General features: G+C 44.4%; 1 protein-coding gene across 1 annotated transcript in view; it reads right to left on the reverse strand.

Annotated features, from left to right (window-relative positions):
* Positions 1-2,949: 2,949 nt before the first annotated feature.
* The window catches only part of LOC121865426, a 104,235-nt gene continuing 80,450 nt past the window's right edge, over positions 2,950-26,734 (reverse strand). Inside the window, exons 3-6 of the mRNA XM_042364810.1 lie at positions 14,634-14,823; positions 7,652-7,786; positions 6,456-6,640; positions 2,950-6,101 (exon numbers count right to left, since the gene is read on the reverse strand). Of these exons, the coding sequence (XP_042220744.1) occupies positions 4,842-6,101; positions 6,456-6,640; positions 7,652-7,786; positions 14,634-14,823 (1,770 nt within the window). The 3' untranslated portion in view covers positions 2,950-4,841. The remainder of the gene's footprint in view (positions 6,102-6,455; positions 6,641-7,651; positions 7,787-14,633; positions 14,824-26,734) is intronic.

Raw genomic sequence — 26,734 nt, forward strand, 5'->3', positions numbered from 1 at the left:
AAAATCGTTACAACTCCACGCTTAGGGCTTGGCTTTCAAAAATTGCTATAACTGTCTTGGTTTATTTCTCGTGTTAGATGTATTGAAAATGAAAGAGCCTAAACTTGAGTACAGGGTCTCCATAAGGGCACTCACTTTACCACATGTTGCCTAAACATCTCCGAGTCATAGCATCTTCAAAAAGTGTCAAAATGTTATTATTCATTCACTAAATTTACTTAAGAGTACACTATACACTTCGATAGCTCAAACTTTAGCACCACTGCGGAATCAACAGCACGAACTATGACCAGTCAGATGTAAACGGCGAGGCGGCGGGGTAACGGTGAGCTGCCAGACCCGCCCCGTGTTTACTGACCAGCAGCAGAGACTTGGCTTCACCCTCGAGACTGCATAAATATTCACCATTTATTACATACGCCGTAAGAGTTTCGCCGTGTGTAATTAACTACTTACGAGACCATCTTGTGGTGATGTAAGCTTAGACTGTGTTATTACGTTTACCGTCATCTTAAAGCAGACTGTCGAGGTTTTGTAAGTAAATGATAACACGGAAATCTAATATACCCTCAGCTGATGAAGTAGATGTCTGAAATACACTGATTTACGTAGTATAGTGAAAACCACCTAAAACGAATCCTGAATCAATACAACTCCCATGTCCCGTGATTGATAGTAATACACAACTAGGTAGGTTACAGACAGGATAAAGTAACCCCAAGTAAACAAAATAGTAAAGGATCATATATGGCTCATTCCTAGTCGATTTAGTTAGACGTGAACCTGGATTGATACTGTGTACTGAGCACCTAAATTTAACCTGTAGAACAAATGGGCTTCCAAACTACTATTCTTAAATCTTGTCCGTCTAGAACCGAATTGTAAAGTACCTCATGTTATCCTAACCCTTCTTCCTCCTTTGGTAAACAAACTATTTACCACTAGACATGTTTACAGGTGGGGGGGGGGTTGTAGCTTATAGTCATCATTGAGGTCGTTAGAGTATTGCTTGCGTCCTCACCCCACGTCGCCTCATCTAGAATTGGTTGTGGTTTAATAATACTGATTCACCCGATCGTCCAGATTGATATTGATTTTATTCAATGAAAAAAGGAAGAGAGAACGCGCCCCTCGGACAAGGCCATCAAGGCGACACTACCACGAATTATATCGGGAAGGACACCCTCAAGGACACGGTGTGCAAGGGTCAGTTTCTCTACACAGGCGAGCGACTCGTGGATCTTAGAAGGGAGATTCCTGCGAACTGTAGAATACGTCAGGGTGTACAGCGCAACATCACAGAGGTCATCAGGGGTGAGGGGAAGGCGGTGTGTCTCGGGAGATAAGGTGGCGTGAGGGAGGGGCAGGTGACGTATGCCTGGGTTATCCACTCCTTCTTCACCACCACACTCACCGCCTACACTTACACACAATAACTCACATCAGTAATTGATTGACCATGATCATCTTGCACTTGGCTAAGAAAATAAAACCAGGTAAGAACGTCTTCAAACTTACCTATAAATCAGCTCTTGTGAAGTAAATGTATGAATAAATAAATGTTAATAATCTATTATAGAAATATATCAACGTCATGTAAGTTTAGATTGTGAAATATAAATGCGAATTATATCATGCAATAATTTTTTTTATATAATCTTAGAATTATCCCGCGTCAACCCTTTAGGTAAATAACACGTTTTAATAGAGTAATTGAGTGAAAACTCTTCTTACCAAGGTGAGCGTTCTTATCAGTTAATGACAGTTCCGTGTTTTGGGAAGTAATGTTACCACAACACCTGTACCAGTGTCAATCGTGGCAGGTAGAGGTGTTCCAACATGATGTACAGGTGTGTTCTGTGACCACGTACTACAGTAGAACCGCAGCACATGTAGAGGTGTAGCAGGGGACCACCAACATGGTCATCCCGCCTCTAGCCATCTGGTAAATGAACGTGTAGAACGAACAGTTTTTGATTTCATCGTGTAAATGACAGATAGCTCCAGTTTTTGCGGGTAGTTGTATCATATTCTGGCATAGGGGTGTGGTCATGGCCAGGAGGCTGACGTCACACCAGGATTCAGTTGCTGTCATCTGACCGGCCTGAAGATAAAGTCTGTCTCTGTGCAATAATTTTACTAACTTAAGCATTTCCTCTTGACTCCACCCGTCAACAAAGTCAAATACTAACGTCATAGAGGAAGTATCTCTGTTTGATCATGTTGTTATGGAGAGAGAGAGAGAGAGAGAGAGAGAGAGAGAGAGAGAGAGAGAGAGAGAGGGGTATATCCTAAGCTATATTTTTATTTAAGGCCCTGTGCAAACTCTTTCCTCCTCTCTTTAGCATCAATACAGAGTCAGTTATGTATCAATTTCAGTAGACTGTGGAAGAATTGTGCACACCCTTTATTGGTCAATCACAGTCAGGTGTTATTTAATTACTTCTGCACAGGAATTAATATACACACCTCAATGTACCTGAAAATTTATTTTATTTTGTACAGTGATTTAATGTATAAATTCACATTTAACATTTTTGGGATTACATACGAAGGAACGTTTACAGTAAATAATTTATATATATAAAATAAATTGGAAAAAAACAAAGAAAAAATGGAAAGGTTTGAACACGCTAAAGGCTATGTCGTGTGGAGGAGAGAAGTATGTACATAGAGACGAACACTACGGCACCACGGCTGACACACCCAGTGGAGGTCACATCCATCTACAGCCAGGGGAACACCACCAGCTACAGTCTACAGCCAGGGGAACACCACCAGCTACAGTCTACAGCCAGGGGAACACCACCAGCTATAGTCTACAGCCACGGGAACACCACCAGCTACAGTCTATAGCCACGGGAACACCACCAGCTACAGTCTACAGCCACGGGAACACCACCAGCTACAGTCTACAGCCAGGGGAACACCACCAGCTACAGACAGCCAGGAACACCACCAGCTACAGTCTACAGCCACGGGAACACCACCAGCTACAGTCTACATCCACGGGAACACCACCAGCTACAGTCTACAGCCAGGGTAACACCACCAGCTACAGTCTACAGCCACGGGAACACCACCAGCTACAGTCTACAGCCACGGGAACACCACCAGCTACAGTCTATAGCCACGGGAACACCACCAGCTACAGTCTACATCCACGGGAACACCACCAGCTACAGTCTACAGCCAGGGTAACACCACCAGCTACAGTCTACAGCCACGGGAACACCATCAGCTACAGTCTACAGCCAGGGTAACACCACTAGCTACAGTCTACAGCCTGGGGAACACCACCAGCTACAGTCTACAGCCAGGGGAACACCATCAGCTACAGTCTACAGCCAGGGGAACACCACAAGCATCTGTCATCACTTGGGAACCATCATTTTAACTACCAGTAGAGAGACAAGGTTTGAGCTATCTGTGGACGGGCGGTTTTATTTTATATTATATGAAAGTAGAAGTTGTGGGCGTCCGTGAGAGATAGAAAGAAAGGAATTGACAGCAGACCAACTTATAATCGTTCATCTGACAGTCTCTTCTGGCCAGGTATTCACTGTAGGGTAAGCTATCAGTGTATAGAGCACAGGGTATTGTCCAAAGTTTACTATCATCACAACAGGGTTCAAGCTTCCTTACTTTGATGATATCGCCAGGGATCTTGAATAGCCTCAAGAGACAGAGCTAAGAAGAGTTCAACACCATCGTATGAGATAATACAGAAAAAAAAGATAGATTAACTTTTTTAGGTAGATAAGAAAAAAAAAACTGGCTCACTTATATATACTGTACAGTAATTGATATTCCGAAGAGAGTTGCGTTGTGAAGTTTATTACGTACATTTTCTATGGCATATCTACAGAGGCATGAGCTTTTGAGACTATAATTTCGTATTGGTGATTTAAATGTGGTGGTGAAGGAAGATTGGAGGGAAGAAACACAGAGAGACCAAACTCTGGTATTGTGAGTGGCTGATGAGGGCGCCTGACGCTCACACTTGAGGTGGTGTTGACGGGGTCTGAGTATAATCCTGGGATTTTTTCTCAAGTGTGGCGACAGTTGACCTCACCAGGAAGATACAAACACTGGGAACATTATATAATACATAAACATCTTGTAATATGTACTGTATACAAAATTATGCACCGAGAAAATTTTTATTATAAAATATTTTCATACAAAATGGAAACTTAATTGTTAAGAAGAGTAACTATACATAGGTCTATATACATTTAACGAACATTCTAAGACCTTGAGAACACGAGAGCTCAAGAGAGTAGGTTATTGGAGGTGGGGTTGCCTGACCGAACTGGATTTCCAGTCATACACGGCCCTTGGGTTAACACTGGCCACTGATGGTTGCTGCAGCCATCACTTCTGTTCCCTCTGCTGGCCTGCAAGGTACTGACTGGATGTAGGTATCCCAGGCAGCCTTGAAGTGGCTGTGTTAGGAAGCCCCGAAGTGGCCTTCCCGGGAAAATAGATGAGGCTGTACACTAACACTATATAAATCACCACAAGCTGGACGCTTCCAGTTTGTACTTGAAGTTTATTTATGATAGAAAACATCTACAGTACATTGGCTTTTTCATTTTCTGTTATTGAACAGATCAAATATTGTTCATAAATTGTACGTCAGAATATTTACTATAATAAGTTTATAAAAATGTTTGTGTTTATTATGTCATTTATTGATTTTTATTTTAGTTGCCTGATAGTTGTTATGATGTCACCACTTGCACAGACTCACGTTAACTTATATTTTTTTCTTATCATAAGCAACAACACATACGAGTTTCTTCTCAGGTATCGTGAACTCGCCCCGAGAAATTTTATTACAAGTATTCACTCACAAAGATTTTCTTGAAGTCGGGTTCTTGGCGTGGCGCGGGAACAGGGAGTGGCGAGTGTGTACGGTCGCCAGAGTCCGTGTAAGGAACAGCTGGTTTGGATGATGCTCGGTCAAGCACACGGAACAGCTCCTCTACAGACAACACTGACGGGTCTTGGATGGTGATTATTCCGTTTCTCCTTCGTGTTTTATCCATAACAGCCACTTGCATGCCGTTAGTGCCTGTTCCGCTGTTTACCACTGTGCCGCTGTGGTTGCTTAGGGTGGCGGGAGTAACTGTTGGGTTCTTCCTGGCCCTCTGTTGCATTCCCTTGGCACGCTGGATCTTGTGTTGGCGTTTGACTCTGCTACCCGTTGTTTCTGGTGCTCGCCGTTTCTGGTAAACTTCGTGCAAGGCGCTTTCGCTCTTGCCTTCGCCTACCCCACCGTTCTCGACGGCTGCCAGAACTGATAAGTCGCCCTCAGATCGCGACACTTCTACAGAGTAATGGAGACTGGTACCGGCCTCGTCCTCAGCCAGGTAGAGGCGGTATAGACTCAGCATGGATTCACTCTTAACAGGAAGAATGAACATCATTTCTTCTTCCTTTTCTGGGTTGGGATCAAGTCGGTCTAAGTCATTCATAGACAGCGAAGAGGAACGATGCTTGCGAGAGAGAGTTCCGTCACCTGTCTTCTCTGTGTCTTCCTTGCTCAAGCGAAGATCCAAGCTGTCTACCGGGCCACGATCTCGGAAGTAATCTTTTTTTAATTCCAGTGTGTCGCATTCGAATCCAGTGTTGTAAAACCCAATTTCAGGCGAGTCTTCATTGTCATCTTTCTTGCTGTCTTTACTGTTGTTAGCGTTATTCTCGACAGTAGCGGTGACCTGGGAACATGAGGATCTAAAGGATGAGGCCGTAGAGTAGGTCGTCGAGGATTCTGTGTTGGTAGAGAAATGGTAAGCGTCCTCGGGGGCGGAAAGGTGGGCCTCGGGCGGCAACTGTGCTGGCGGTCGGTTAGCAACTGACATAGAGCAGGAGTCTACCATGGTGTTACTCTCAGTCGTGTAGCGCACGGGTTCAGGTGTGACGGTGGCTCGAGGGTCGTGGAACTCGAAGTCATCGTTGGCCACAGTGGTGACAGAAGAGCAGCGCTGGTCATCTCCGAGGAAGCCATCGCTGAGGGATGACATTGAGCCAAAAGTTTCAGAGAGTGTGGCGTAGATGTGGTCTTCCTTCAGGGAACTGTCCACACTACCGACCTGTGGAGAAGGAGGTATTCCTTGATTAACGTTAGCGCGTTTATAGGTAAATAGGAAACAAAACCTGACGACCACTGAAGGTGATATACAGTATATTGTACCGCTAGGGTTTCTATGTCACACAAAGGCCATAACCGTGGCACATGTTTACTTGCAAAAATGTAAATGATGAAAAGTTTTAAAAAAGTTCTTAAAATTACAGTTGGTACATGGTGTCACTGTTGGTCCCCATTGAAATTGGCGGTGCATATTTTTGTTTCAAAATTGCTTGAATATTATGGCAGGTTTGACTATGTGAACACTATGACTGTGCCTAAAACAAGTAAATCTTAAGAACTAGCAGATGGGTGGTACCTTAGAGAGCGGGTCGGAGTAGATGGGGTCCTGGCTGCTTGTGGCAGCCGAACCCAGGGACTCTGTAGGTTCCCGCGGGAAGTATGGCGGGCCGTAAGGGTCCCTCATGCGTGCCGGCGCCCCTGTCCCCACAAGGCCGCGGATCTCTTGCGATGATACCCCCATCTTCAGTCCCACTCCACCACCTGTATGCCAGGAAGAGATACACAGATTAGATAACAGCAGAAAAGAAGAGCGTACCTAATACACCATTACTGTATAAAGCCGCCGTAGTATGTCATCTTTGCTCCAAGACAAATGAGGTTTTGTAAGCCATGTATTGCAGCAGCACTGTCTGGACCCAGCAATAAGTGACCATGATAGAGGCTGGGATGTTTACTGCCTGGTGCCCCTTTGCTGCCTGACCCCGGCCTCCGGGCCACCACTGATTGTGACCAAGCTGAAGCAACAGTCAGTCAATTACGTGACACTGCCGTGGCTAAATCATACTCCTTTTAACGTTGCGTTCTCTTCGCATTACATCACCGTCTAATTATCACAAGATAATATCATTCCTGGTCCTAAATTTCTGACAAGGTATAAGCAAGAGAAATAACAATTTACTTTCTCACTCGTGCGGTAATTGCATTAGATTTTACTTATTATTGTAAATAAACACTGAGTTTACATATGAACCGCTACCCAGGGGCTTCAGGGATGCTGTCTGAGGTTAAGGGTGGAGCGGTAGGGTCGAGGAAGTAAGTCAGGGTTTGTGCACCAAGTGGCCCCTCAGTTTACTTTCTCCAAAGTGTCAAGTGACATTGTAATATGTGTGATGGAGCTTGAAAACCCCACACTACGGTGCCAGAATATTTCTTAATGCATGTTATCACATCATTTTTACAGATGTAGTTGCCATAACAACATCAACACAAATAATTTAATAAGCGACCTTAATTTAAGCATGACCTGGCCTCCCGTGACTTCCGTAAGCATGACCTGGCCTCACGTGACTTAGTTAAGCATGACCTGGCCTCCAGTCACTTCCTTAAGCATGACCTGGCCTCCCGTGACTTCTTTAAGCATGACCTGGCCTCCCGTGACTTCTCTGAGCATGACCTGGCCTCCCGTGACTTCTCTGAGCATGACCTGGCCTCCCGTCACTTCCCTAAGCAGGACTTGGCCTCCCATGAAGGGCACGAGAACTCTGGACTGACCTCGCCGGTAGGAGGGCAGGATCTGGGAAGGGTTGTCGACGTTCATGTTAAGCAGAGAGGAGAAGAGCGAGCCGTTCGTCAGGGGGAACGACTTGACTTCCTCCTTCGGGAACAATCGGAAGGGACCATCGCCGTCTGTAGGAGGCAAGAAAGTAACGTTAGTGGACAGGGGCGTGGGAACAGTGAAGGAATGTGAAGTAGACAATGTTGAGTATATGTAAGAATTAACTAAATATTAAGCAAAAAGTAAAATAATAACTAGAATGATCTTGAAAATTTGAAATATAATTGGTAATGAAAATTGAAATATCTAAAAAATATACAACAAATCATAAAAATAATGGAAATTGGATAAGAAAATACTAATTAAAATAACAGGTATAATACATGGTAGCTATTAATAGTATTGTATAATTACGTCAAGATGTGAACTACGAAAAAAAAAAAGATAATTGTAATGGCAACAAAAACTGTCTCCTGGGAATCATGGCTCGTGGTTGTAAAAAAGAGTGACAGGAATGAAACGTGTACAGAAACATGTTAATTTTGAGGAAGAAGGTGAGGAATATGAGAGGAAGATGGTGAGGAATATGAGAGGAAAATGGTGAGGAATATGAGAGGAAGATGGTGAGGAATATGGGAAGAAGATGGTGAGGAATATGAGAGGAAGATGGTGAGGAATATGAGAGGAAGATGGTGAGGAATATGAGAGGAAGATGGTGAGGAATATGAGAGGAAGATGGTGAGGAATATGGGAAGAAGATGACTGGCGAACAATATGAGGGAAGCTTATCTGAGGTTATCAATGTCACCTGTATCTCTCTCGACCAATCAGAAACCAGCAAAAGGCATTAAATCACCAGACCGTATCCATATGCTAATCACTTTTGAGGAATCATGTGACGAGTCTCGATGTCAAATTTGAAGTCAGTTGGGTAAGAGAGTCAGTTGAATATTCCTGACTGGACGGTTGAATTCTTGTACAGGTACCTATACGGCCCTCTCTCTCTTGCTCTACTGACCCAGGATGATAAGAATGACGTATAATGGACACACCGGTTAAAGACATTTGCGAAGCGTAAATAAAAACGAGTAACACAAACAATAATAATAAGTAATTCGTAGGTATTGAAAAGTATAGTGGACTTTTAAAGATGAAACACAAACGATACATTTCAGTACTTTTAAAATCGTGTATAACAATGGAGATTACACAGAATAATTCCTTCATTAACTAGTTTTGGATTTTAGGTTCCAGTCTCACTTACCTACAGTACAAGACTCAAAAAGATGCCACAAGTGCCCAGGATATGTTTTTTTTTTCTTCTTCTTCAGTACCTGTAAATCAATCCGCCAATTCAGATGCCTCTCTCATGTCTGGGACTCTAGTGGAATTTCCTCTTTGTTTCGTCATATTGTTTCAAATTATTCTATTTCTCTCATATCACTATTTTTCCGAACTCTCTCTCTCTCTGCTTCTACGTTACTTAACACATTTTCTCTACTTGACAAAACAAGATTAAGTAAATTAGTCGCTTGGTATAGGTTCATATATATATATATACTATAATGTATTTGAGGAATCAGCTTCAAAGTTTTTCTAATAAACTCTCCTGGTTCTAAAATTCCTGCTAGATTTGTCCACATTCTTTTATTGAAGTTTGTCACCTCTGCAATGCGAAGTTTCTGTATGTAGTTACCTTAATGATCTCAACATCCCTAAATAAGTGTCACCTGTCGTCCACACCTATCTGATTGTTGACGACTTGTATTACTAGTACCTCCAGCGTTACAGACAGACAGACAGACACAGACAGACAGACAGACAGACAGACTTTTTTATGCATTATTTTAACTATACATCCCTCCTTACGTAACACATGAATGCGTTCACCATTTTACAATAGGTCATGGTCACTCCTTTACCACCTTCCCACTTTGACTTACCTTCTGTGGTGATATTGTTGCACCACAAACCCCCCCCCTCAATACTCCTCCATGTGGCTTACCTCACACCGCACCAACACAACCCCTCACTCGCCAGTAGATAAAATCATTGCCCTCCACCCCCCTTCCATCCCTCCTTCGTGCCCTCCACCCCACTCTCCATCCCTCCTACGTGCCCTCCTCGCCCCACTCCATCCCTCATACGTGTCCTCCTCCCCCCTCTCCATCCCTCATACGTGTCCTCCTCCCCCCTCTCCATCCCTCCTTCGTGCCCTCCACTCCCTCTCCATCCCTCCTACGTGCCCTCCTCCCCTCCTTCCATCCCTCCTACGTGCCCTCCACTCCCTCTCCATCCCCCCCTCCATTCCTCCTACATGCCCTCTAACATCTGGGAGGGTCATGCCCAGAACTTAGCGTAACGACTAAACAAGTTACATGCTAAATGATGTCGACCAGAAACACCCGTAGAATACCAAGCAGCAGCGAGTGACAGTTTGATGTGTGGTTGACTGTCGCTACCACCTGTACTGTACCGCCAGCCTGGGAAGACACCTTTAGTCTTTTATTTTTCTTTCTTTTTTTTCGCGTCACACCAGCACCACATCCCTTATCACACCAGCTCCACATCCCTTATCACACCAGCTCCACATCCCTTATCACACACCAGCTCCACATCCCTTATTACACACCAGCTCCACATCCCTTATCACACCAGCACCACATCCCTGACAGTGGTACTATCTTGCCACATCAGTTTCACCGTGTATACCAACAGCGCACGTTACCAATAGAACCAAGTCCCACAGAATCTTGAATTGTATGCATATATTTACTTCCTACATGACGAGCTAAGAGAGAACTCACTCAGTCTGAACCTCTGAAGCTGAATACAAAAGTTGGAGATCGATTTTTGTTGATTGCCAAGTCAGGTAGTTTAGTTAAGCTTGTGCTACATTACTGGACTGTCTCAATCTATTACCGTAATGTGTGTGTGTGTGTGTGTGTGTGTTCGGGAGGGGGGGGTGGCGGGTGTGGGGTAGGAGTGGGGGCAGATAGGGGTGAGGGGGGAGGGGTGGGCCAGCAGTTTCGCCGCCTCATCTTGCACAACTTCTCCACTAGACCAGATGCCAGTGTTCCTGCTGCCCGAACAACGCCAGTCTCACGAGGGCCGCTCACGACACCAACAGTAATGACAGGTTTTCGCTGCCGGTGTACCAGGTCAAAAATCCGCCGAGGAAACCCGACAGGAAGAGAATGTACAGACAGACAGACGGACGGAGGTGGACGGTGAAGGGGGAAGAATGTTGGAAGAGGTTGCTGTGCTAATTTGATAATGACAGTACAGCAACGAATGATGATCAATACGATAACCATAACAACCACGATAACGACCGTAAAAGTTACAATATTCTACAGGAGTTGGAGGATTGGCAATGTCAAGTGTACTTAGTATGGGGAAGGAAGGTGATGTTGGTGGGAAGGGAGAGAATAATGATGATGGGACGGGGAAAATAATAAGTGGGGAGGGAATATAGTGCTTGCAGAGGGAAGGAATAAGGTGATGGAATGGAGAAATGGTGTTGGGAAAGAGGAAGGAAGGTATCTAGGGCTGGGAAAGGGAGGTTACAGTAATGGGAGAGGGGAGGGAAGGAGGAGTAGGAAAGGCTTGTAATGTTGACGGAATGGAAGGTGCACGTAAGGAGTAGCAGCTTGAGAGAAGGAGGGAAGGAAGGCTGCGACACGTTAGAAGGTTAGCGTGTGGTGGTGTCAGAGAGGCGCCCCGTGGTAAAGGGAAGTCTTAGCAGTGGCCTCTTTTTATTTCGGGTGTGGTGGGCGGTTGGGAGTGAGAGTTGGAGGGGGGGGGGAATAGGGAGAGGTTGTGTGAAGGCGAGGGAGGGTGGGAGGGGGGGTATTGGAGTGACATGATTGGAAGTTGGAGTGACTTGGAGTGTGGCTGGGAGTCACCACCACTTCGGTAATACCTGAAGGATGCCGCTCGTGGTTCATCCCCCCCCCTCCCCCCATACGTAACAGATGAAAGAACATTTGAATATTCTTGGAAATATTCACAAATTCTTCCTTCATTTGGTATAGTGTATTTGAAATCTTCTTTTATGCACAACTTTATCGTTTTATTGAACTTGCCGTGGCTAAATTTTTTCTTATACCAAATCTTCCAACATCTTATTTGTTTTACGTATTCCGATTTTTTTTTTCGTACAATTTTGCTACTTTTGAAGTGTGCTCTGTTAATGTTTACATACATATTATTTATTCTTTACACTCTTCACTGACCATTGTGGGACAAGGTTACTCATTTTACTAATGCTATTTTTAAAAGAATTTACGTAAAAGTGTTTAATATGGAATCTAAATAAAACTTTACGAGTTAACGCAGTGCTGCAGTGTTTATTAATGGAAACTCATTAAACCTGATATAGCTGTATGGTACTCAGGAGTGCGGTATGTAATAAGATATTAATATTATCAGCAGCAAGCCCTAACGAGGCACACTGGTGATCCAGCCGTGAGGTTACCAACAGTGTGATCTATGTAGCCGACCCGCGTGCATGTAGCATGTTAATGGGCAGCACTCAGGCAGGTGAAGGTGAACTGCCCACTCAATACCTTCCTGATTTTGAATTCCTGAGCTACAGCGTCGCAGCAGGAAGCCGGCCGCCTCCCTGACTTCCAGGATGGGAGTACACGGAGACTGGAACCGTCCAGGCGAGGCTATCCTTGCCCCGCCATGCCGCCTACTGCTGGGGCCACTCTCCTTCGTAAGCCATATTTCATCGACATAATTATGTTGATCGTATATCATTGCTACTCTGTCACCGCTTGGCATAATAATGAGTATATAAACTAAAACTGCAATATCATAGGACTGGAAAATATTGTTGCCGCTTTGAGAATATCTTCAGTACAGAAAACAATACTGAACTGTTTAACAGACCCGACCAACTTTTGCCTTCAGTCTTCAATAAAGTGATGAGATTAAATGTGTTTAACCGTTTATTAGATGGTCTGTGGCTAAAGAAAAGTATTATTCATAAAACAAAACTAAACAACGTATCCATCTTGAACCACAACCGCTGCTGGGACATAAAATATGGTTATTGTGTTCTCGACCAGCGTACAGTATATACGGAGACGCGGGCCAACAGTCACACTATCTACATTAATCACACATTTCACTTCTTTAAAAAAAAATCCCTCCAGATGAGATGCGTCATGGTGGAACAATAGAGAATAATCTGTGTTACGAGACGAGCCGCGGCGGGGCCCAAGGTGAGGAGGGTGTGCTGGGAGTGGTCATTCTTGTTGGGCTATATGGCTGGCCCGGGCGTTACGCGTTAGGGTATGGTTGGTTGGTAACACATTCTTCAGTGCTCTTGCTCGTGGCCATTACACTCTGGGGAACTGGGGTAAGACTTGGTAATAATAAGGGCTAGTCTACAGTTGAGTTTTTCGTAATAATAATAATAATGAATAAATACCTTTTTCTCAGGAACATATAATTTATGGTCATACCCCAGGTATCCATAGATCGAGTAATGCGATGATGGTGACTCACTAATTTACACCGAGTATTGTATCAAGTGTATTAGAAAGTTACCAGAAGCACTAACGACCATTAACACTTATATGGCCAAGACAGTATTGCCAGCTAGTCAAGTGTCAGTGTTGCCAGGGTAAACAGTCCCCTCAGTCAGCCATAGTGTACAGGACGAGGGTGTAGCCGCTGTCTCGTCTTTCCCGAATGTTATTTAAAATGCATGATACATATTATGTTTGCCTATTTTTGCTTTAGCTCAGGTTGACCTCGGAGTAAACACACACACACACACACACACACACACACACACACACATATATATATCTCTGACATCTAGCCACGTGGGAGGTAGTCAATAATATGCTTATCATGTCTCAGTCAGCTGTCATGTAAACAATGCGAGATCCATTACATTTAGTGTGTGTACATATACTACTGGGCTTATGTGTAGGTATATTAGTGCTTTTATGTGTGTGTGTGTGTGTGTGTGTGTGTGTGTGTTGTAGGAGCAGCACATACCAGCCACACCTCCCGGACACACTCCCCGCCCAGCACCCATGAGGCGCCACACTGGGGCTCTCCATCCTTTCTTGGCTCCTTCATCCCTCCTTCCCTTCCTGGCTCCTTCATCCTTCCTTCCCTTCCTGGCTCCTTCATCCCTCCTTCCCTTCCTGGCTCCTTCATCCCTCCTTCCCTTCCTGGCTCCTTCATCCCTCCTTCCCTTCCTGGCTCCTTCATCCCCTTCCCTTCCTGGCTCCTTCATCCCTCCTTCCCTTCCTGGCTCCTTCATCCCTCCTTCCCTTCCTGGCTCCTTCATCCCTCCTTCCCTTCCTGGCTCCTTCATCCCTCCTTCCCTTCCTGGCGCCTTTATGAATTTAGGGAAAAAAAAATCACACGGAAAAAAGTCAAAGTATTAACTGGAGACAGGTTGGTCTCTGGTCTTGCTAAAAAAACACATTCAAAACCTAATCTAACCCAACTTAACGTAACCCAACCTAACCCAGCCCAACCTAACCTAACCTAACTTGTGGGGTAATTAAATTAGGGTGACTTTTTTTTTTACGAGATGATATTGTAATTGTTTTCTGGGACTTTATTTCCATTCACCTCCTTTCTTGTCTTACCTCCCCCTCCTCCCTCGTTCTTATTTTGGTTTCATTTTTTTCCTGCCTCCCAGTTCTCTCTCTTATCTCTACCTCCCGCCTCTTCTTCCCACCTCTCCGTCCCATCTCTCCCCCTCGCCCCTCCCTCCCGCCTCTCCCTATCAGTGTCACCAGACAACACACCATCAATGTCACCATCACCAGACAATGGCCACATCTTCGCTCTAAAGAACCGAGGCAAAAATGTGGGCCACACGACGTGCTTGTTTGTGCGAGGGATCAGTGATGTTTTTTATTTATTTTTTATTTATCCTGAAAAATAAATGAGTGGTGCAATGGGAGTTAATGGCATTATAGTTTTGGATATACTGACCGTCATACTTGTGGGGTAGAGGCTTGTCTCTGGAGCAGGAGGAGCCGGCCGCTTCGCTGAAGGTGGCGTCGACGAGGCCCAACACTATCGGGAGAAGGAGGCCCTCGGCCAGGGAGAGCCAGAGAGCTATGTTCTCGATGGGCCAACTCGGTAGAAACGACGACAGAAACGTCCCCACCACCGTCAGCCCCTGCGGCAGAAAGAATTTTTTTTGTAATAATTGGTAATTTATTGTTAGATTATATACAGGTATGGATTACAAGTACAGTACACAAGTCCATATAAGAGGATACTTGGTTTATCAAGCTCAGTATTATAAGGCATCAGGAAATAGCTGTACAGTACCATTTCGGTTACTTTACACGTCACAGACTGACAAAGTTTTATTTCACAGTATATTTGATATGGGTATAAATAAAAACACATTGTAACTTATTTTTACAAATGTTTATTCATTGTCTGACTAGAAATTAGCCAAACATATAAAATTTCCGTAATTTCCGTATTTCCGGAAGATTGACGTCACGGCGTCCGTAAACGTCATCAGCAGACGACGTAGAAGACGAATTTCCTTAAAACGGTAGCCCTGGTGTGAGCCCAGGAGCCGAGGAGTGTAGTATACAACGCGAGTGTAAGCACAAAACGCCGTGAGTCAGAGACCCTCGAGTGTGCTTAATTACTGTACAAGACCAACCCAAAGTGATTATTCGCTTATCAGTGTCAGTCAACAGCTGGTGTGCTCACGGTAAACAAACATTCTCACTTAACTCACAAACTTTTAAAAAAAATTCTCCGATCGGTTAGAGTGAGGAAACTTCATTGGTAGACTCCAGGGGGCTATTATATATTTGAAACCCGTTGGACCATTAAACATTAAATAATATAAGTATCGGTATATTGTTCTGAAATCATCAAGAGTGTCCATGATAGGTATAACTCACCATGAGACAGTGTAGGTGTTGATGAAGGAGCTTATATTATTAACCATTGTGGCAGAGTGTACAGTGGTGTTGAATTCTGTTGTATCTCCCACGACTTGTTTTGATTTGAAGGCAGCAAGTTGTGGGCACGATGGGGTGAGTACAGAGTAGTCGTGTCCTCACCTCCTGTACCCATTATAATGACGTCAACGAACACATTAACTCTAAATTACTCTAGTCAGTGTTGGTATAGCCGCTCAGGTAGTCCCCATATTAAGCCACTGCTGCCCCACCCGATAACCCAACACCTTCCTTGTCCCCCCCTCCCTCTCCCAGTCTCTTCCCCCTCCCGCCCGCCACTAGCTCTGGAACCCTCACTCACCACCCTGTTACTTCTCTTTATTTTCCTATAGACAATATAATACCTCACTAGACCCACTGCCATAACGTTTAAGATTACCAGTATCGCGTTAACACACCAAATTCACTGTCGCGAAGTCTGGTGAAACGACAACCGAATTCCCATCAGGCAACAGAGCTACAGCCAAAGTAAATAGAACCTTTAGAGTCCCAACCACGATTGCTAGGCCTGCCAGAATCGCAGCCTTGGTTTGCCCAGTACCACCAAACTCACACACTTAGCAGCCAGGACAGTGGGAGTAGCAGGTGAAGTAACCAGAGCTAACCGAGACAAAACCACGTTACAATAATTTTCAAAGCCTAATTACTAGGAAAGGTATCATTGTTGTCGAAGTAGCTAGGGGCACCAAAGCCGCAACCGCAGTAGCCAGGGGCGCCACAGCCGCAGCCTCAGCAGCTATGGGCACCAAAGCCGTAACCTCAGTAGTTAGGGGCACCAGAGCCGCAGCTACAGTAGCCAGGGGAACCACAACCGAAGTTACAGTAGCTAGGAGCACCAGAACCGCATACCACGAGTTAGGACCCACCATGATGTATCGCCTCCAATTTAATTTATTCAAGAGCCTGACAATGAGTTCTAATGAAGAACCATTTTAGGCTCAAGTATGTGATCACCTGGGGAGGAGGAGGTGATAGCGAGAGAACGTACCAAGGGGATAAAGGAAGCAGAGTAAAAAGGGAATATAGATATGAAATTTAGGTGGTGAATTATCCTATATATACACTTACTTAATATTATCGTGCTAGTACATGTGATATTACCAATGTTTATATATAAATTAACCCTGTGTAAGTTTCATATAGTCATAACCTAAACTAATGTATATTTTTATGGAAGTGATTAATTAGCACTTCAACCCACCCTGACTCCATGTTACCTGCCGTGTTCCCAGTGCTCCCGTCTTCCCTCGAAGGCGTTGAGGTGTGTTAGGCTATCACGAAGGTGTGCTTGGCCGAGAGCGGTGTTAATTTAATGTGGTAACGTTCTAACACTATTTACAGGTGGTCTGTCACTGGTGGCCGCGACCAGCCCAGCCCACTGCCTCACCCACCTACTTGTCCAACGCCCAGATACAACTTTGAACTCAACTTGTCGCCCCCTCCTACACGTCATCGTTAACCAGGTGAGAACAGATAGAATGTGACGAGCTAATAGGGTTGATAGGTGTAATCTTTTAGTATTCCTGATAGAGTTTTAATGCGGAGGTGTGGATTAACATTATCTACGCCCTATTAGTAAAGGCTGTGAATTAATGATGAAGGATGAACTACTCACCGCGCAGTGCTGGTTAACTAGGTCTTGATGTGTCTGGTGGCCAGTGCTGTTCTCCCGACACACACACACACACACACACGCTGTCGGGACGCGCAGTTGCTATTGTACCGTAAAGGGGAATTACTCAAGATGACTGACGACATTCCCATGATTACCTTCCTGCGTGCATTATTACCACCCAACCTTTAAAACTAATATGATTATCAACCTTCTCGAACCCGTGATGTGGTATAGCTCCGTTCTCCCGCGAGTCCTGAGTAATCTTGTGATAGTAAAATGTGTCTTGGTTGAATATTAATGGAGCGTCGCCTCGGGTGGGAAGTGATATAATTTTTTTTTTAGGTGTTTGTGTGTACCCCAGTCTGCTATGTTGACCAGCCGTTACCATGGTCCAGTATAGTCCGCTGAACCTCTCCTCGACAGTCTACAAATTGTTGACCACCTGATGCAAGATGTTTATAAGCTGTGGAGTCATTAGTTACCGTGTCTCGAGGTTCCCAACACTCGATTAACAGATATCACAACAGCCCCGACTCTCACCTGAGCTTCTCTTGTAAACAGTTGTTGTGTTTGAAATTGATTGAAGTGATTCTATTTATTTAAGTTAATTTTGGGCAATCAATAATGACAGTTGTGGTTTAATGTGAATTCAGGAAAAAAAGTAAGTTTTTAACGACGCTTCTAAGGTCGACCAGGAAAAAACAGCATCTGGTGATAATATTTCATGATAAGAGTAATACTTGAGGTTAAATATTTTACTAAATATTACTTGAAGTTGTTGTAACATGTTGCAAAGTAACTGAAAGCCTTTATTAATAACCTGAAGGACGTAATCAGTCCTAAAATTAATTGATTCTCCTTTTTTTCAAATATTCTTTTGCTTAACGTCAGTCACAGACACACACAATATACTCAGGAATAAAGTTGATCTCCTTATAGGTCTTCTACCACGAGACACAAGTCAGGGTGAAAAGCTGAAAGTCTCCTGTTATTTATTTTCGAGGGATGCTAAAATAATTTCCCGAGAAGTTGTCAAAATCTAACGCTAGTCACAGTGGAAATGTCCTCCCCCTTCACTCTATCAGTTGACCCCACAGCCCGGGATTCCCAAACTATCAGCCATGACATGACGATCTCTGAGCTACTGGTGGCAGGGTAGTGGAGGAGCGGCGGCGGCACGTAAAAATTGCAATGCATTTCCTGGTGAACGTGAGGTCATGAGGGTCTTGTCTTGGGGTGAGGTGGCGACGCCCCACACACCCAGCATGAGCAGGGTCACCACACCACAACACAACACTACATTAATTACGTGGTGGTTTTGTTGGTGGTTGTGTTGGTGGCTTGCCGGGGGTTAGGACTCAGGCGGAAAGTCCATGTTAACACTTAGGCCATCGCAGTGTTGTTGAATGTAAGATGTTTTGTCGGCAGACGCCTTAATCTATGAAGCTTCAGTCCCGGTCCTTTTAACATGAATGCTTCTAAATCTAATATATATCCTGGCCCATTAAGGTAAAGCACCCGGAGGCGTGACGTCTGGTGGACTGTCATACTGAGGTTGGTGAGCCCGAGTCTTGAACCAAATGTTAAATGGGAGGAGAAGCTGTTGGTGTGAGGGCCAACACGTGCTGTACGATATACTGTACATGTACTGAAAGATGCAGCACACACGAACAAGCTCACACCTACAGTAAGCACAGTTATAAAGTACAAGAAATCTTAATAATACTGCTCAGCATTATGATGTCAGGCGACAAAAATGAGAAATTATGAGCATTAAAATGTCCACCAGATGTAGGTGTATTGTGGATTACTCCATAATTATGGTGTATTAAGAAGTGCAGCCCGGAAGACTTAACTGTTATTATGACGTCTTTCCCTCTTTGTGCTGTCGTGCTGCAGTTTTCTCCCCGAAGTGGTAACCGGAGCGGGAGTCTATATTGCCAAGATCCAAATTGCAGGTACGAGTATTCCCAAATAGTAGTTTAGGAAGGCTAGATTGAGTTGTTTCGAGTGTTGAGGTTGGGGGAATTAAATCCTTTTTTAATGATTAATTCCAAACGTTTAGACAAAGTGTTTAAAGTAGAGACGTGAAGACATTTTAGTTGAATCTAGCTAATATCTTTTTCTGTTTCTTCTTGTGTTAAAAAGTTCTGTTTGGCAAAGATTCGAGATGAGTGACTAATGATCTGTCCATGGTGGCTACAGTACTTTTATCACATCACTGTATGGTCTCTGCCGTGTCGTCTGATATGAGATAGAGTTGTTGTGGTGGAAGGTCAGACGCCCCAGCTAGCACTATACAACGAGCACCACAACTTTGCATTCTGGGGGAGTAACTATAGGCCCATTCACCCAAGAAGGTCACAGCCGCCCATGCCTTACCGCCCACGCCATGACTGTTCAGCGAGGTGTATACTCAACACGTGTATTAACACCCAACTTACACCACCACCGTGACAACTTTTACATTCTTGCGGCCTCGTGAACCACTAGTCTCGAGTCGTACTTATCATAAGGCTCGAGACATTAGGAAAACCTGCTCGATCCTCAGCCTCCTGTATAATCACTGGTTTATTATCATTGTAATTTTGCCAAGAATTCACCGTTTATGTTCCAGGAATTTAGGTTACACGCGATTTTTGTAGGAGTATTCAAGGGATGATTACCTGGTGGAGCAAGAGGGTGGTGTGGGGAGGCCCTGGTTGACCTACAGTACCACAAGAGGAAGGAACAACACACAAACTAGAACCCGAGAGAATATAAAACGGTAATGTTTCCTTGTTACCGTGTGTATGGTTGTGTCCTTAACTTTCTCACAACATAGGAATTGTTAGAAGAGAAATGATGATACTGCCGTTATTTTTTGTTAATGGAAGTTACCACATTAGTTCCTGTTAAAGTGGGCGATACACGTTAAGAAAAATCAAAACGTTATGTATACTACCAGAGTAGGAATCGTCGTCAGCCAGTCTTCCGTTTATATATTAAAAAGAATTAAGTTATTTTTGAGTTGAGGATAAAAAGATACACTTACTTATATAATGTTGTCTTCACGCTACTAACTGCTGGTGTTTTGGGCATATTAAACTAATACTATAAATTCCTCCTCCCGCTCCCCCAGCCAGGTCATCCCCCCCCCTCCCTACGTCACCCAACTCTACACCCCTTGTGAGAACACTATGGCAGCCATTAGCATTACACTCACCCCCCACCCCCCCAGACCCACGACGTGCTCACCAACACATCAAAAGGGACACAAACTGAATGAAGAATTCCCTTTGAGAAATATTTTCCTTTTGTATGACTTAAATGTTTGAGTTCTACTGAGTTTTCTTGGTAGTTAATCGTTTGTTTAACCACGCTCTAAATACCCTGGGAAGGTTATGATATGATCCTCGTTCAAGTGAAATTTAAAATTCTCATGACGAGGCCTACCATGATGGACATCCTGGGGGGGGGGCTCATTATATATTCCTTAATCAAAAAATCAAAATAAAAGTAACTATCTCAGCCGCCGACCGAGGTCCACACACACGCTAGGAGTGTCTGTGACCCCAAGAATTGCGTACATTTACCAACATAATCGTTGCTAAATTGCTTGACTGTGGTGCACTGATTACTTTAATTACAGCACAATTTGTGGTATACCTTGTATCACTTTATCAGTGTAACTATGCTCCACCACCTCCCTGACCACCCTTCACGAGCGTCCCTCCTTAACTACCTCCAGGCTCCAGTCATTCACACAGACGCCCGAGCACCGTGGCCCTCCCTCTCACGCCACACCCGCCCTTCCTCACCCAGGCGATAAGGTCCATTCTGCCGGTGCTGCCAGGGGTGGAGGCTGTAATGGATCCCTGGCCGCAGACACTATCATATTCTGTCACGGTGTTTCTTGTGGTTCCCCAACCCTCATGGAAGCCGCTGGGTGTGGGTGGCTGAGGTTGTGGGGGGGGGGGTTGTGAGGAGGTGTAGGGAGGAGGGGTTTAGGAGCTGGAATTGTTGTAGGTAGTTAAAGAGTGAGGGCGGGCACGGGGTAAGTGACTGTTTGATGGTTATGCACAGTACATAGAAGACGGCTTTGTGAACTTGGAGTAATATTATGGGGAGACGGTCACGAGGAAGGGGGTGGGGGAGAGAATCGTAAATAATGTTGGTGAATAATGGGTAGTAAACAATAGATGGGGTTTGGGAAGGGAGGTGGTGAGAGGAGTTGCCGAAAAAGAGAGTAGTATCGATGGCAGTTAATGTGGAACGGGTTATGGTGAGGAAGGCTCAGGTTTAGGGGTGGTTGGAGAGGGTGGAGGTAATGAAAAGGGAGTGCTGTGGGTGGGTGGGTGGGTGGGTGGGAGGGAGAGGGAGGCTACGTGAAAGAGCAGGTTTTTCTGGACAGGAGGTGGCTGTGTAGGAGACAGTAAGACGCGTGGAGAATATGGGTGTGCTAAGTCCAGAGGATGTTGTATTTTGTGACTGAGGGGCGTCGAGGACAATTAGTTTCAGTATAGGTCGTGTTGGGTCGTTGGCTCTGTGGCAATATGAACAAGTACTGACTGTTTTAATTTTCTTGGTAGATTGATGCATTAACGTGTTTCCATTTTGTTATCTTTCTTTTTTTTTGTCTTTTTACCATCCTGGGTCTTGGTGGCCATCTTGGATTCAGCATCTTAAATATCACCCTTTCATCAGCTTGTGAAGGATTCTTATGATTTGGAGGTTAAAGTATTTCCAAGGTAGATAATTTTCTTATTACATCAATATTATTAATTTTATCTAAGCTGGCCGCCATAGAGGATACAGAGCACCCAACATAAGTGTTATTTACTGACAAAGATAATCTGTTGGATTATTTTCCGAGAATATATTCCTGTCTCTCAGCCACTGTTGATGCCTCACGTCGACATTGTGGTTTTATCACAGTAATTCTACTGGAGTCGAAAAATAACCAGCGTGACTTAACTGGTTCATTGAACTTCATAGATGACGATGACGGGATGTTGATTGATAATCCTTTTTCTGATGAGTCAGTTTATATATAATAGATGTGATCTGAATGGCAACCTGAAGATGTGAAGAAAACTGGTGTGTAATGTTTCCATGAGGACTGGTGAACAATATCTTCACTCTCGGGAGATAAACTTGGGGACTGCCCGCGTGGTACTTGTTGGGTGGAGACATTTACTTGTTAAACATCTCCAGGAAAAGAAAGAAAATTATCCACGCTATGAACAAACCTCATTAGTATCCCCGAGAATGTATGATTTATTTAATACAATAACCGAATAAGATAGTGACGATGTATAAAGCTTATATGGAGGTGTTGGTGGAGCAGTGAACATTGTGGCAGCCAGTGGAGGATCAGGGCCGAGGCTGCTTGATCCACCAGAGCGTGGATGGTCAAACCGGTCTTGGCTAAGGATCCGCCAGTTCCTGAAGAGGTTGTAAACCTGAATACAGTAAATGTGGTGGTGGCAGCAGCCGCCGGAGAGACGCTCCAAGAAAAGCCGACAATATTGTTGTGCCCTAAAGCTAGTCAGTGAGAAGCAACCAACAACTTCTTCGGTAGAGCGGTAGAGTAGAATTATTTATTACGAAAAATAACGAAACTGGAGAACGTCCCAGCTGATGAAGATTTTAAGCAGCTTGTAGTGTTGAAGCCGACAATCACTCCCTATTAATAATGTCCTCGAATTTTATTTTTATCACTAAATATTGTCTTATATGAAAAATCCAAATATTCACTAACAATAAAACAGGAATTAAAGTGGATTTCTTATAATATAATCAGACAAAAGGCAGAAATTAAACCTTTGTCGTTAACATTGTGGACCATGTGACACTTGTGACAGTGACCGCCATTGATGACCTCACTGTTCACTGTTATGAATTATGCTCTCCTCATCGCTCATACACACCATGTTACCTGGCCTAGACCTGCTCCCACACTTAATCTTACCATAATCAGCTCAGGTGGTCAATATTTATGTGCGTGTTTGAGCATCAGTAGAGTTAACAAGCGTACTGCACTGCCAATTACTTCAGAATAGCAACCTTATTAATTTTATGGTTATTTTTAGGCGTGAGATTGTTGGGGAGGGAAGATCAGGTAATGACTCTTGGTAATGATGACAAATGGTATGGCATGGGCGGCTACACACACACACACACACACACACACACACACACACACACACACACACACACACACCATATCTTTTATCTGCTATAAATTTGTCTCAGTCTGGTGGAGGAGTGTGTGTCCTCGTGGTCTCCTTCCTGGGTAGTGAGCGGGTCATGTCAGCTGTACCGGTAATCACACCCAAACAGTTACCTTAATGATGCACTCCCACACTCACTCTGTATGACTGCATTAAATTTTGGCATAAAGGAGAGTAAAAAGAGAAGATTCATTATATTTAAGGGTTTATGTTTATGAGTTATATAAATAATATTATTAGTAGAACACATCATCAGCAAGAATAGCGTTACAGTATTCTATCTTTTTATAATTCTGTCTATGATATTTTCTATACCATCTAGCACGTTTGGATAGAGATAAGAATGAATACAGTGAAGGGTGACGCTCTGGAGCTTCACGTATGGTTTAGTTCACTCTTGACATGATCGTAAAGTACAGACACGGAGAACACTTCACTCTGGTGGCTGTGATGTAGTGGTGAATGTGAGGTTCAGCAGACATGCAATAGAGGGAGGGAATAAAAACATAATTCAAAGGGACTTAACTGCTGGAGCAACATATGAGAACTGTAGTCGCTGTCAACCAACACATATAGGAACAAGAGAACGTTACTGTGGGGAGGTTTTACACGAGCTACCGGAGTCACACAGTAAATGGGAGAGAGCTGCCTGCCATGACGCCCTACCCCAGCCTTCATATGCTTCGAGGGCTATTTTTTGTGTACCTTTTTCTGGCAGTATAATCACCACCTCATAATATATATATACTCTTGTAGATTGACTGGATAAATAAGGTTCCCAAAGACGGGTTCTGAAATTAGTTGAAGAGGAAGTGAAAGGAGGTGATGGGGACAGGAGAGAGACAACAGGTGGTGCTCACGTCGTAAGGTGATACTACTCTGAGGATCACGCTATTGAAGGTTAGGTTAAGTTAGTTCTTTATCTGAATGTTACAGCAGTACTATGTTGGCTGGCCCAGATCACCGACTATTTGCACAACTCTTCGCTTACTGTCTCTGTGTTAAAGTGAGTCACTGGGATCAGGGAGTAGAAGTGTTAGTATTTCTAGTTGAGGTAGCGCGTTGTGGGCAATAACAGCGTCATCACCAACTAAGTCTACTGGCACTATTGCAAGATAAAATGGGCGGGAGGCCTTAAACCAGTAAGGGAGAGCAACCCACGGCTTTCTATATAGGCTTCGAGTTGATCAAACTTCTCGGCAGCTGCTGTTGTATGGCCTCGCACGTCAAATTTAATCATCCGTATTTATGGGTTCCGTGAGCGACCCATCAGACTCTCTATACAATCAGTGGCTCAGTCATTCAACTTGGTCTTTGTTGATTAAAAAAAACACGCCTGATTTTTCTCGGTAACACCACACCACACCATACCATATATTTACGGCACTTGGAAAGGTTTTAAATGGGCGTTTGATGTTGTAATGTTATTTTAATGAGGTTATTGTAGGTGTGCTGGTGGCGTGACCCAGTGGTTCAGGAGTCAGGGTGGAGACCTCATGGATTCCGGGATATACTATACACGCCCTCCATCACCGCCTATATATATATTATGGTCATCTCGTCCTCCCAGTCATACACTCTTCTGCGCCACTCTACAAAGATCACTCCATATCCAGCCTAAGAAATAACATTGTTTGTCTGTATAACTTGACAAGATGGTTCAAATTTGATTCTTAAAAAAAAATCCTTAAGAAACTTGATAGTAAAGTCAGTTTGGGTAGTAACTGTATGCCTATAGTGTGTTGTGTAGAGCCATGAGTTACAGTCCCTACTCTGGCACTGTCATAGACTAGAGGAACCCATGATGGATTTCATATGTCATGATAAATATCCGGCGAGTTTGACAGAGATGACATACACACTAACGACAAATAGTATACGTCCAATAATGGGAAAAATGATAAGTGAATTAGGCAGGGAGGAGAGAAACTTGTGCGTGTACCCCGGGTCATCACCACCAGGAGGGAAGGTTGTTGGTGGCTGTGTTTACTGTATGGGAGAGATGCATCGCCCTACACCGTGAGAGTGAAAAGCAGATCTGGTGAAACTGAAGTGCCTTAGAAGGGCATCGTGTGGAGTGTTGATCTTGAGGACCCACGTACCCAAGCGGGCAGGCCCGGGATAAGGTCAAGGGGTTCTCTGTGCACCCAGATGAGCTCGAAGTATGGTTCACCCAGCTCAAGTGGTGGGTGGATGGCGGCAGGGAAGTGGATGGCAAGGCCTGACAGAGTATTGGGTGATGGGTGGGCTCAGTAATGAAGAGGAAGCAGTAGATGGAGGTGGTGCCTGCGGCTTCACGCCCACACTCTCTCATACTTATCGTTAACTCGACTTTCTCAGTGTTACTCGGTGGTTAAAACGTTCTACTTTATGACTCCCACTGAATTAATTAGCCGCTCACTCCACTGACAAGGGTCGTGCTTGGCGATGAAGAGGCCAATAAGTCGCCACATCTGTCTGTCTGGCTATAAGTCGACGCTTGTTTGGTTCGTGGTGGAGTGACGATTGTATTCCAGTTAACAAAAGTTAGTATCACAAAGAACAAAACCTCCTGTCATTTCCAGAGTCACCACCTCACTCCTACCAACACTAGACGACAGTAGCAACCTGCCAACAATATATACCGTACTCTGGGCTTATCATCACTAAACACAGCATCCACCCCTGCCAACACTGGTCACGGCACCCTATCCTCTGCAAACTTTTCTCACAAGGCCATGTCCACCCTGTGCGCGGCCCCCTCAGTAAGGCTGGACAATTTTACACCTGGAGAAGAACGACAGGGTAAACCTTGTCTACAACAACAACCAGACAACACTCTGACACCTGAACACTCCCCCCCTCTCCTCCTCCTCCGTCCACCACACACACTGTCACAGTGCCTCGCTCTGTATGGCCGCTGGCAAACTCTGAAACCCGTATCCGTATGTATGTTTATATAAACGAGTTTTCTTATTGCGAGAAAAAGATGTTGGAGGTGAGATGCACAAGGTTATCGGGTCTCGACTCTTGCTCTCACTGCTTCACCCCACTCCACCCTTCCTCACCCTCCTACACGCTGGTGCTTTCATCGCTCTCTGACGCGGTGTTTACACTCTTGTCGATGTCATCACGTGCCACACCTATTGTGATCATTACCACCATCACCACAGATGTTGTTACTGTTCTCCTCCTCCTCACCATCACCACCACATGCTCACCACCTAAACACAGCTCTTGTCACTGTCATCACCACCACCATCATCTTCACCACCACATTTTCACCATAGC

This window comes from Homarus americanus, unplaced genomic scaffold (genome assembly GCF_018991925.1).
Source record: "Homarus americanus isolate GMGI-L3 unplaced genomic scaffold, GMGI_Hamer_2.0 scaffold25483, whole genome shotgun sequence".
NCBI lineage: Eukaryota > Metazoa > Arthropoda > Malacostraca > Decapoda > Nephropidae > Homarus > Homarus americanus.